Here is a 12503-nt window from a genome sequence, read left to right as displayed (position 1 = left end):
GAACAGTACCAGTGCTCACGGTAGCACAAACTTGTCTCACCTTCCACAATGTCAGATGCATTGGCAGCGCATGACTCTTTTAAAGGCAAGGAGGACATTTGAACTTAAACAAGATATCAAAATACTCTTTTGATTGACCAGAATATGACTTTCAAGCAGTTACAAATACCGTATGGATCTATGTGTACCAATGAAACCAAATCAAATTAAAAAATGTCGCAATAGCAGAACAGTACCATTGTCAGGTACAGATCATGTTAAAGACAACTTTGACAAATGTTACTGCTGTGAAATTTATGTACACAACTAGTTTAACAGAAAACAACATAGACTAGTAAAAAATTACATGCAGAGTGCTCTTAACACATGAAATTTCATAGGATTATAGTTCCAAACTTTAAAGGCATTTCCAATTTCAAATAATTACTGAAAAGGATGAAATTTGTTACCTTTAGTTTCTCAGATCACTGAACCAGTAGTACCAATTTAGCACTATCTCGAAAAAGACTGCATCAAGTGAAGAATGATGTTGCACAAAAGCATTGGTTCCATACGACAGATTTTAAATCACCTTACGAGCAATTATACGCCCTAGCATCTCAGTTCAAATTGCACCAGTAGGTAACTTTCAAATGACAGACATAGGTGAGACAAATGTTCCTAGACAGCTTGCATCACACAAACCAGAAAGACAGTTTATGTCCTTGAATTGATAAATAAATATGTTTTCCACAAAATAAATATATTTCCAAATATTCATAATGGTCACTCTCACAACCAAGACTGAATTTTTCTACTTAAAGCAAGTCAAATAACAGCAGCAACAACAAGAATCACTTGCCTGCCTCGGTACATGGTTGCATAAAATTGCAGCTCCCCTCACCCGGAAACAAGAAGATGAAGCAAAATACTAATTTTATCAGCATTTATATTCAGAATGGCAAACATAGATTGCCTTGACTGCTGCTTACAGCATAAACTCTTGTCAGAGCAGTTTTATGTACCGAGATAACTGGAATGAATGTGCTGTCTACAAAATAAATGAAAATGCAAATCTTTGTAATAGTCACAAACAAAACCAACTGGATGGTGCTACTTCAAAAAAGTAGCTGCTACAAAATGGGTCCTTTTCCAGCTTCAATACGAAGCTTGAATAAGCATATTAGAGTTACAACTTTCATTACCCCAAAACATCAAAACACCTCTACAGTGATTGAGAGAGTTGAAAACCTTAGTGATAAATAAACTTTTGTTGTTTCTGAAACGTGTTCTCCATAATGGCCTCCTATCACTCAGCAAATAATGCTGGATTGAAAGACCGGATTTTGTCATGCGATAGCACTCAGTCTCCTCTCACTCAGCATAAAGCTGTATTAAAAGACCAGATTTGACATGAAACAGCGCTCAGCAGAAGCTGGAAGGTAATGCTCGTCCAAGAGGTTATATATTGGTCCATAATAATTTGCTAGGTAACAATGCAGATAACAATAGAGAAGGATATATTTCAGAGGATATGCTTGTCTCCAACTTTGAAGGGGCACTGACCAAGACTGCAACAGGAAACATAAATTTAGGAAGATTCTTGAGACTTATTTGTCCACCATTCACCTTCCCTGAGGTTTCACAAGCTGCGAAAAGACCACAATACCTGCAGCATCTTCTGACTCTCCAACACTCCTCTCATCAATCTGTGGATCTTGATCCTGTATAAAAATACGCTCATCAATCTGCTGATCTTGATCTTGTATAAGTGTACTCTCATCGTGTTCATCTGATTCTCCGATTCTTGGAAGATTCAAGGCAGTGTTGCCCAATTGGGTCGAGCTATTATTGAGTGAGACACTCCGAACAGTTGCCTCTTGCAACTGCAAAACATATTCCAGATTCCACAGCACATCTCCAATTGTAGGCCTGTTCCTTCCATCATCAGCTAAGCATTTCTCAGCAATCTCTCCAAATTTTTTCAGAGAACCTGGACTATAAGCTCCTGCAAGATGGGGGTCAATGATTTGTTCCAGCATTCCCCTCTGCTGCCAATGCATAGCCCATTCTGCAAGATTTATTTGCTCTCTGGGAAGAGTAGGATTGATAACAGGCCTTGCACAGATCACTTCAAACAAAACCACTCCAAAGGAATAGACATCAGATTTCTCTGTAAGCTGCTGCCTTCGGAAATATTCTGGATCAAGGTACCCAAAACTACCCTTCACAGCTGTACTCACATGAGTGTGGTCCAAAGCAGGACCCGTCTTGGACAGACCAAAATCAGCCATTTTTGCTACAAAATTCTCATCAAGGAGAATGTTTGTAGTCTTCACATCTCTATGAATGATTCCTCTTTCTGCTCCTGTGTGCAGATAATGCAATCCCCTAGCAGCACCAATACAAATCTCCAATCTTTGTTTCCAGCGCAAGGATGGCAAATCGCTTCCAAACAAATGGCTTCTCAAGGTACCATTCGCCATATATTCATAGACCAGGATCATCTCATTTTGATCCTCACAATAACCTATCAGAGACACCAGATGGCGATGCCTTAGCTTGGAAAGTAGTTCTATCTCTGTCTCAAATTCAGTCAGACCTTGCTCCGATTGTGGATTTGCTCTTTTTATTGCAACGACAACACCATCTTCAAGTTCACCTTTGTAGACCTTCCCAAAACCTCCAACCCCAATCACCCTCGACTCATCAAAGCTGTTAGTTGCAAGTTTGATTTCCGTAAAGGTGAATCTTCTGCCTCTTCTTGCAGGAATGCTTACACTGGCACTATTCACGGTGCCCTTTGAAGCTTTGGTAGAGTATGTACTCTCTGATCCAGCATGCAAGAATAAAGGAAGCCATCCTGGGGAATGAGGCTTCACAGACATTGACTTCTTCTTGCGGCAGAACAAGCACAAACCCACAACAACTGCAACTATAATAACAATCCCTCCTGCTCCCGCTCCTATGGCAGGCCAGAGAATCTTGGATTTTCCTGTTTCTACAGAGGGGCTTCCAGCCTCAATCCTTCTAGTACTTCCAGCCAAATTGCTTTTATTGCTCAGCTTAAAAATCTCCAGTCCATTGAGAATTGCATCGGTATTTGATGTAGTGCTTGGGTCTGGGCCAAGCTGGATCCACATGGTATTTATCCCCTCCCCCAGAGGGTTTATATAATCTCTATGTATAGCCTTGTCCTTTCCACCTGCAAGAGCATACACATCAAAAGCATCTGCTGCAGTCTGGTTATTGATAAAGATCCTAAAAACTCTTGCAGCGGCTTCAGAATACTGAAGCTCACAGAAATGCATGCGAATGAGGTATGAAAAGCCGGAATCCACTGGAAACACCCAAGATATATTGAATTTTTTGTCAATGACTTGATTATCCGTCATCACTCTGGCTGATTCATAAACTTCAAGAGGAGCTATATATGACTCATTTGGGGACGCATAACTAACATTAGAGGTACCATTGATTACAGCTGCTGCAGCAGCTGAATACATATAGTATAAATCTTCCTCCCAGGCTCTTGACAACCCCCCAGAATCATTCTCGGGCTCAATGGAGTCCCCTCCAACATTTAGCCTATACATTGTTTCCACGGAATAAGAGTCAATCTCAAGTGAGGTATTTTTGGAAGAAGATCCCATTAGATTAACAGAGTTTTTGAACAGCCCTTTAGGCATAGACACCACCTCCATTGCATTGATGAAAGCAAAGGAACCAGAACCAGGGACGAATGTTAAAACAAGGGCGCTGGAACTAGCATCGATGAGGTACTCTTTCATTATATAGGTGACAGTAGGTCTCCCACTTGCAGAGGATTGTATATTGGCATTCCGATCCGCTATTTCATCAGACACGTTCAGATTGGATAACAATTGTAGACTTCCAACATTTACAGAGAAAAAAGACGAATTAACACTGTAATTCTCAAATGTAAAAGGATAGAAATGAAGACGAACCCAGTGACGCCCTGGGCTGCTAACCTTGAAGCTGTAATTAGCCGTGGTAGTGAAGATGCGAGCAGTGCGATAGAGATCAGCATATGGAGCACTCGAGCTCACGCTCGCTGTCACAGCAGATATCCCAACGGGGGAAAATGTGACATTGTTCGCGGACGAATCCCCAACAAACTTCCTCCCATTCAGTGTAGCGCTGGAATTCCCCCCACAATTAATCAAGTAATTGTCCGAAACCGCTGCTGAAACCAGGCATAGCATGGATGCTAAACAGCATGTAAAAATTATCCCAAAGCTGCTCATTTTGAATAACTCAAAACAGGCTAATGAGGCCGTGATTCAGAACAAACTAAAAAAACAAATCGCAAAACAAAACTCACAAACTCAACTTTATCTCAAACCAATGAAAGCAAAACCGCCACATCTTTCATTTTTCTCTGGATGTCATCAGTTCAAACCGCATAGAGATCTTCTTATGTTCCCAAACGAGGACTGGAACTCCCAGGCTCCACGGCTTAATACCACCCGAATCCAAAGCTCAAGAGACTGTCAAGGCTGATAACCCTCGGAGATCCAAACTCCGAAGCAGATTGCTCTGTGGTTTCGAAACTAAAACCTTTAACCAATGGCTAGACCATAAATTTTCCTGCGGCTTCCAAACCTTGCAGAAAATATATTTTTTTGGGGTGTGGGGTGAGGAGGGCTTGGATCAAAACCCTAAATCGAAGATCCAAATCTCAAAACCATGCATTTTTGTCTCAATAATTTTTTTAAATTTTCCGTCTAAAACCACGAAATCTCTCCAAACCCTCTGCAATTTTTCTGGGTCTAAGCTCATGAACACAATCTACACAACGTCAAACCCCAAAAACCCACATTTGAACTGCCTAGAGCCTAACAAATCCCCAAATTTTTCAGAGTGCGAGTTCTATGTATTTTTGGCTTCATGGAACTGGGCCTTCTGTTTTTCAAATATGGTTACCATCCCAGACAATGCTGTACCCAACTGGACACTTGGCAGCTGCCCCATGTCTTCTCCAGCTTGCACTAGTCTGGATAGGCTATGTAGAATCATTTCATACGACATTAACAGCTATTCCATGGCACGGCGGACACGATACATATCGTATCTGCGATCCACCAAGCTCCGCTCCGCCATATTTGGCCGCGTTTTTGACACCGCTATTTTGTCGGGGACCTTGCCTTCAGTCGACATATCTGGCGCAAACTGAGCGCGAACCCGAGGTTAATGAGACAGCCCTTTACTGACTGCACATGGTGGCCTGTATGAGCATCTCATGTTGTTGTTGAGAGATTTGTGAAATGTCACCTTGGATTTCTCTGTCGTTTTGTCTCTAGTGGAGATTCATCTCGTGGATCTTTGTAAGGTTGGATGCACCAAGGAATATGGTTGGAATTTCAAAATAGACTTTCTAGTTAAATTTGGGGTTTTTATACTTTCTCACCCATTTTCACAATTTCAAAAAAAAAATCATAACGATTTTACAAAAAAATCACCTCTATTTGACAGGGAAATCCCCCTGTGACCGACAATTTCCTTGTCAAACAAGAGACCACAAATTGAAAGGTTAAGTTGGAGAGCTACACAAAACACAATGCTTATACTTTCACACCAATTTTCACAATTTCAACAAAAAAATCATAACGATTTTACAAAAAAATTACCTCTATTTGACAGGGAAATCACCCTGTGACCGACAAATTTCCCTGTCAAACAAGAGACCACAAATTGAAAGGTTAAGTTGGAGAGCTACACAAAACACGATGCTTAAAACTTAGAAGTTCTTTAGAAAAGTTATAAGTTTGTGTAGTTTTATATATATATATATATATATATATATATATATGTTTTTGGTGATGAGGGGAGTGTTCAGTTAAATTAAATATATATATATTTTATGGTGAGGGGAGTGTTCAACTGAATTAAATTAGTTATTTTTCAAAAATTATATTTTACGATATTTGTATTTTTTTAAGTTTAAGTTTAAATTTTTAAATTTCTTTCTAAGTTTAATTTTTTAAATTTAAAAAGTGTAGAATATGTACACATTCGAAAATTTTAATTGGTAAAATGTTGCAGTAGAATATCGTGGGAAAACGAATTCTTTATTCACAAGTCCATTCATCAATTTATGATTTAAAATTAAATTATTATTATAATTATATTAATTTAAATTTATTTTAACTTAGAATCTATCAACGATAGTGAGGGATTAAATTTAAATAGGCAACATGTTGCAGTAGAATATCGCGCCAAAACGAATTCTTTATTCAAAAGTTCATACATCAATTTATAATTTAAAATTAAATTATTATTATAATTATATTAATTTAAATTCATTTTAACTTAGAATCTATCCACTTTGGTGAGGGATTACATTTTTCCAATGTATCAACTTTCATGAGGATCACATTTTTTTCACTCTAAAAAAAATTGTATTTCAAAAGATTTGATCCTATTTCGAGTTTGGTAAATCTAGAATTAGAGTATGGTAGATCTAGAATTAAGATAGATCTAGGTTGCTTTAATTATTAGTTATAATCATTACTTTTATTTTTATTTTTATTTTTATTTTCAATATTTTTAATTAAAATTAAAATTAATAATTTTGTTTTTTAATATTATTTTATTTTTTAGGTAATTTGATCAAGTCAAAATGTTAATATAACATAAGAGTAGAAGACATGACAGCATTTCTTACATATTGGACTTGACATGACAACATCTTTTCTATACTAGATTCTTATGGTAAAATCAAAAAAAATTGTAATCAATTTAATACTTAAATACATCATCACTTTAAAATTAAATTATTATTATTATTATTATAAAATATAAATATAAATATAAATATAATTCTTTTAAATACCCTCCACAATCAGGGAATATAAGACAATATATTAACCTAAGAACACATTTTCTTAACTCATAATTTAAAATAATGAGTCCATGTAGGTCTGAGCTATGAGTGAACCATGCGTGTTAGGGAAATTGTCATATAAATATTTTTTGGATTTTTGGATTTTATAGTAATACAGTTAAGATAAAGGTAAGTTTGGTTAAAATATGTTATTAATAAAGTCTTAGGTAAGTTTGGTTAAAATATGTTATTAATAAAGTCTTGTTATGAACGAATGGAATAATGTGTTTAAAGATTTTGGCCCATTTTGAATAATCTAAATTATAAAAAAATGATCAAAATTGGAGTTGTCTTTAGTGCGACTCTTTGGACTTTCCGGTGTCGGAATCTGGCAGAACATTTTGAGTTGAAATCTTGATTTGTGTTATTTAAGTTGGTTTTTTGACTGTATATATGGATTTAGCATCCTGAAAAACCTCTAGGGCACTTCGAAAAGGTTACCCATCAAGCTTGTGATTTCAATAAATTCGTATCGGATTTTAGAGAAATTAGACTAGAAAAACCCACTAGAAAAGCTTCCAAAAAGTCTCACTAAAGACAATTCGATCAAAATTTAAGGTAAATGAAAACTTTGACTTTTTCAATCTTCAACTTAGCTCACAAATTAGCCCGGAAAATAATGGAAATTTAGGTAATATTATGATAAAATTCAGTATAATTTTTTGAAAATCTAGGTTACAACTGTCAAACTTTGGGATTTTGGGTGCCCTAAAGGTTCTTGATGGTGTTGAATTCATTTCCACCATAAAAAAATGATTCAAACAGTCCAACATTATAATTTTTTGAAAAAAAAATCGTCAAATTCCAAAAAAAACTATCATCCAAGCGATTCTCTAACCACAGTAAACAACACACCTTAAATAACTCTCGAAACACCTAAAACAATGAGTCTTGAAAGATGATTTTGATATTCATGCATTTTTGGTCCACGCCTAGCCTTTCTTAACATTCAATACATTGTAATCACGATACAACAAAAATATAACAATAATCGCGATAAACTTTGTAGGGCCAACATGTATTCTTTAATATGTTGGGCTAATTTAACACTATCGTCACTTCTTGAACTTTAACATGCCAACAATCCTCCTACACTAGTACATAGTACACAGTTCACTTGTTGTCAATTGAACAAACAAACAGATGATCCAAAACTTGCCACCTTATTGACGATACTCCAAAATCAAGGCACATTAGGTTCAAAAGATTTGCATTGCTAATTCACTGGTTTAGCAAGCCTAACTAGGTTTATATGTACCTTGGCCCACCTTATTACAAAGAATAAAGCATTGATCACTTACCTCCATTGTGCAGGAAGTTAGTTGCTAAACATGGCTTGTCTCAATAATTATCCTTCGTCATGAAATTTTAATTACACAATTCCTTCAACCTTACTCTTTCGCAAGATTATACCTCATAATGGTTCATCCACATGATTCTAGTCATGACACTTTCTTCTTATTTTTATTTTTTTTTACATAATTAAGTCATAAAAGGTTATGTCATATTAACTTCATATGAAGTGTCTAAAGAAATTTTTTTTGAATTATAAAATTTTGAATTATTTAAAATGGATCTAAATTATTTGTAATTTCATTTATATAAATACAAATATGTAAGAATCTATTTTTTTAAACTTGGAATGAAAGTGTGAGAAATTTTAGAGTACATCTTCACATTTTTTGGATGGTAAATTGGGTAAACCATCAGCCTCTGATTACGGGGTCTCACCCCAAGGGAATCGATGAGAGACAAACCCGTGATCAACAACAATATCAAAGGACCTTCACATTTGGCTCTAGACCACTTGGGCTAACCTTTGGAACTACGTAAAAACTCATTTATGATTATTGTTAAGATAGATAAATTTGCAGTATAACAATATCGCTATAAAAATATCATATATGCAATATTTATATTTATCTGTAAGTTTGGTAGCTCTTTTATGAAGTGTATATATCAAATATTTTTATTTCTTATATAAAAAGAGACATGTTTATTTCCATATGAAATAATAATAATAATAATAATTTTTTAGGGTCACACCAAGCTAGACACCAAATTGATGTTTAAGGCCCCCTTGTTTGTGAGACAAGGGATACACCTATGCACAATGATTTGAATTTATGGCCACTTACAAGAAAGCATATGTTCTTAACCATTCCACATGACAACATCTCTATCGTACTAGGTTCTAAATTTAAAATCTTTTGATGTAATTAAATAACAATTATGGATTTCCGTTAAAGTCTTATGTTCTTTGGTTACTCTTAAATAATAATGCCTTGGTGAAATAGATAATCAAAGGTGCATTAACTAACTAGAATTGTTTATCTTTTGTTTTTTAAGGGAAACCCTCCCCGGAGTCATTGTAAGACAATTTAAGGTTTTTGTTAATGAAGGATAATGCATAAATACATGTTCACTTAATTAATAAAAATATAATTTAGCGGTGGCAAAAGTGGTGGGGAGGGAGGGGGGAGGCGGGCAAGGGGTGATTTCTCACCTTGAGAATCAAGAAGAGTATTTGTATACTTAAGGCCTGGGCAAAGCTTTCAACAATATGCCAGAGGCCTTTGCCCTATATCAAGGGCTCATGCAAACTATAAATCTTGTAATCAAGAGGTGATTGTTATAGGTGACTCAACCAATACAATCCATCATTTGTTCTTTGGGATTGTCCCTCCAAATTTGAAACTAAAAAAATATTTTCAAGTTAATTTTCTAGCGCTATAGTCTCACCCTAAAAGACAATGTTTTCATGTTTTGAGAATCAAAAACACAAGGGTTGATTCCTTGGCTAACTAGGGGGTCAAGTTGCAAATAGGAGAACTTTTGTGGAATGGTGAGAAGAGGCTTTCTCCTCTTCCATAAATGTTATTCTTAGTATTATGATAAAATTCAAAAGAAATAAGTGGACCCCTCTCCATTGCAGGAGAAAGAGTCGTGAGTCTCATTCATGCAAAGTTACGATGAAAATAATAATTCATTAAGTAAATGCCGCATATACACATTGTTGTTTGAGGAGGTAAAGCATGGAAGGTTTAGTATTATGGTTGGTATTGATCTCTAGAGTGTGCCAAAGGGAGGAATCATGAACCAAAATCTTATGGATTGGAATCTCTCAAGTGGAAATTTAAGGAGCTCGGTTGTGGATTTCAGTAAGTGATATGCGAATAGTCCTTTCTGACTACAAATCAGGCAGTTTAGTATTGGATGGATTGATGGTGATGAGTATGAAATGGATATCGTTAAGATGGATAGTAGCGAAATGTCCTTTCAAAGCTTTAATGTCAGTTTGTGGTTTAACTATCTTATGCCTTCTTGTGGAGTATATCTAGGCCTGTTAGCTTTGAATTGCTTTGCAAAAGTTGGTGCTAGTTTATGAGATCTCCTTCCTTAAGTCTAGCTATGGGATAGAGATAGAGGCTTTCTTTGGTCTATCTTGGAAGTAGTGAATGTTGTTGAGGTATGGTTTATCATATGTATTTAAAAAGAAACTCTATGGAGATTTTGAGAGCCAAATTAGTGGAATTGGCCTTTAGAGGATCTTATGTGTCTCCATTTCTATGTTTTCTTGGGCCTTTTCAATTTGGTATTTGATGAAACTCTACTAGAGTAGTCTCAGGAAACTGGTAGGGGAGGTGTCATGTTGTGTCACTAATTTTCTTTTATTTTTTAAGGGACTCCCCTGGTATAGTTGTTACTAATGCAATAGAAAGGGTGGGAGAAATGGCCCAAGGAGGCACTAACAAAATTATTTAGGAAGAGTTATATGTAATATGTCAAGATCTCTTAATGGTTATGGATAGCATTTCGGAACTTCAACAAAGGCTTGTGTGGTTGGAAGATGAACTGTGTGCCATAAGGAATCAATTAGAGGAGTTGCTACAAAGAATGAATGGAGGAAACATACCTCCATTCTACCAACATATTTAGGAAGAGGTCTAGCCTCCAAGAAGTACCCTTGATCAGTAAAGAAATGCTTAGCAAATTTTGTTACCTACTGCGCCAATTTTGAAAATATTGTAAATGGAAAAACTTTGAATTTTCTCCTCTTATAAGGAAGAAAAAATATGCGATGATTTGGAAATGATCAAGAGGTCTATGCATATCTCTGCCATGTCATCATCCACTTTTTGAATAATTGTATCTTGATGTTCATACATTGACCAATTACCTAAACTTTTTACAATGTTAATACAAATCCTTGATTGCAATAAAATAATAATAATAATAATAATAACTTAATTTAAGATTATGACTTAGCTAAACACTAAATCAATTTACAAAAAAAATTTAGTTTGTGACACAAGAGACTTCTTATATGCAAAAATGTAACTACTTAAATTTAAATTTATAAAAATGTACATACTCTATCACACTTTAAATTCTAACTTATCATCTTAAAAAACATATATTTTTATTCATTAAACTCATTCCAACTATACTTGATATTTGATAGTTTATATAATATATATTGATTTTTTTTAAATTAAAAATATTATACAAATTTTAAAATATTATATATAAAATATTAAAATAACAAATTTCATACTTAAAACTTTACAAATACATAGAATTCTAAACAAACAAATTATTTCTTCAATACTTAAACGAACTTTTTAGGGATAAAGGTTTTTTTTAATCCATTTCTTCAATATCATTAAAACACTTTTACTCTTTCATATTAAATTTTCTATTTTTATACTTTTGTTTTTTTTTAACACTTTTACTCTTTCTTAAGAAAATTTTTGTTTATAATTAATTTATATATATATATATATATATATTTTTACTCTTTTTTGAAAAATTTTGTTTATAATTTTTTTTAATTCTTTGTTTAGATGATCACCAAATTATATCCTTATTATTATAATTAATTAATTTCTTAATTTTTATTCATTTTAATTAGACCCCACCCAAAGGAATCTCATGCATAGCTTTCTGATGGTTGAAAGTATTCCCTTGTGGAACCAAGCTAGAGCCACTCAATAAACAGGGATGGCTTCCAGAACAAACTTAATCAGAACTAGGTGCCCTGCTCTAGAGAGCCACTTCAAACTCTCGTGATTTAACCTCTTTTCGATCTTAGTCACCATCCACTACCAATCAGTTGCATGATATGAATTTGGCTTTAATAAAAAACCAAGATACTTCATATGATCCTTAGGGGGAATCAATTTAAAGGGAAAGAAAGTCTTAGCTCTATTTATTTTAGGTCTGGACAAGCCTAATATAGATAAAGAGGATTTCCCTATGTTTATGACCATCCTTGTTGCTTTTTAAAAGAGAGTGAGTGCTTGTTTGATAGTTGAAAGATCATGATGGAAACCATTGCAAAATAGTAAAACATCATCTACGAATAGCAAATGTGTAATGAAAAGATTAGTTGCTACCTGGATACCTTTTAGCTCCCCTCGTCTTTTGGCACTCAAAAACAAGTGGCTTAGTCCTTTAGTGGCAAAGAGAAATAAAAGGGGAGACAGGGGGTAGCCCCGAGGAAGCCCTCTTTGACTGTGGAAGAAAGGAGATGCAAAACCATTTATAAGAACAACAAAAGAAATATTTTTAATGCAGCCCATGATCCAATTTATAAAGGGGACTTCTGATCCAA

The 12503-nt window shown here is 34.8% G+C and overlaps 1 protein-coding gene across 2 annotated transcripts; it reads right to left on the bottom strand.

The window, feature by feature from the left end:
- Positions 1-898: 898 nt before the first annotated feature.
- On the bottom strand, positions 899-5155 carry HERK2 (hercules receptor kinase 2). Of its 2 annotated transcripts, XM_089377395.1 has the most exons (3): positions 4334-5151; positions 3972-4186; positions 899-3829 (listed from the first exon to the last, which is right to left on the bottom strand). In XM_089377395.1, exon 3 carries the CDS (start codon positions 3768-3770, stop codon positions 1605-1607), a length of 2166 nt encoding a protein of 721 aa, XP_089233521.1. In that variant the 5' UTR covers positions 3771-3829; positions 3972-4186; positions 4334-5151; the 3' UTR covers positions 899-1604. The 2 variants fall into 2 exon arrangements, with proteins under 2 accessions (XP_089233521.1, XP_089233520.1); XM_089377394.1 differs by having other exon boundaries at positions 899-5155.
- Positions 5156-12503: the final 7348 nt, after the last annotated feature.

This window comes from Pinus tabuliformis, chromosome J (genome assembly GCF_031772625.1).
Source record: "Pinus tabuliformis cultivar Carrire ecotype Pingquan chromosome J, CPIR1, whole genome shotgun sequence".
NCBI lineage: Eukaryota > Viridiplantae > Streptophyta > Pinopsida > Pinales > Pinaceae > Pinus > Pinus tabuliformis.
This window is presented reverse-complemented; position numbering and strand designations above follow the sequence as displayed.

Coding starts and splice junctions, on each gene's coding strand:
- HERK2 (XM_089377394.1), bottom strand. CDS start 4,247: ATGAGCAGCTTTGGGATAATTTTTACATGCTGTTTAGCATCCATGCTA.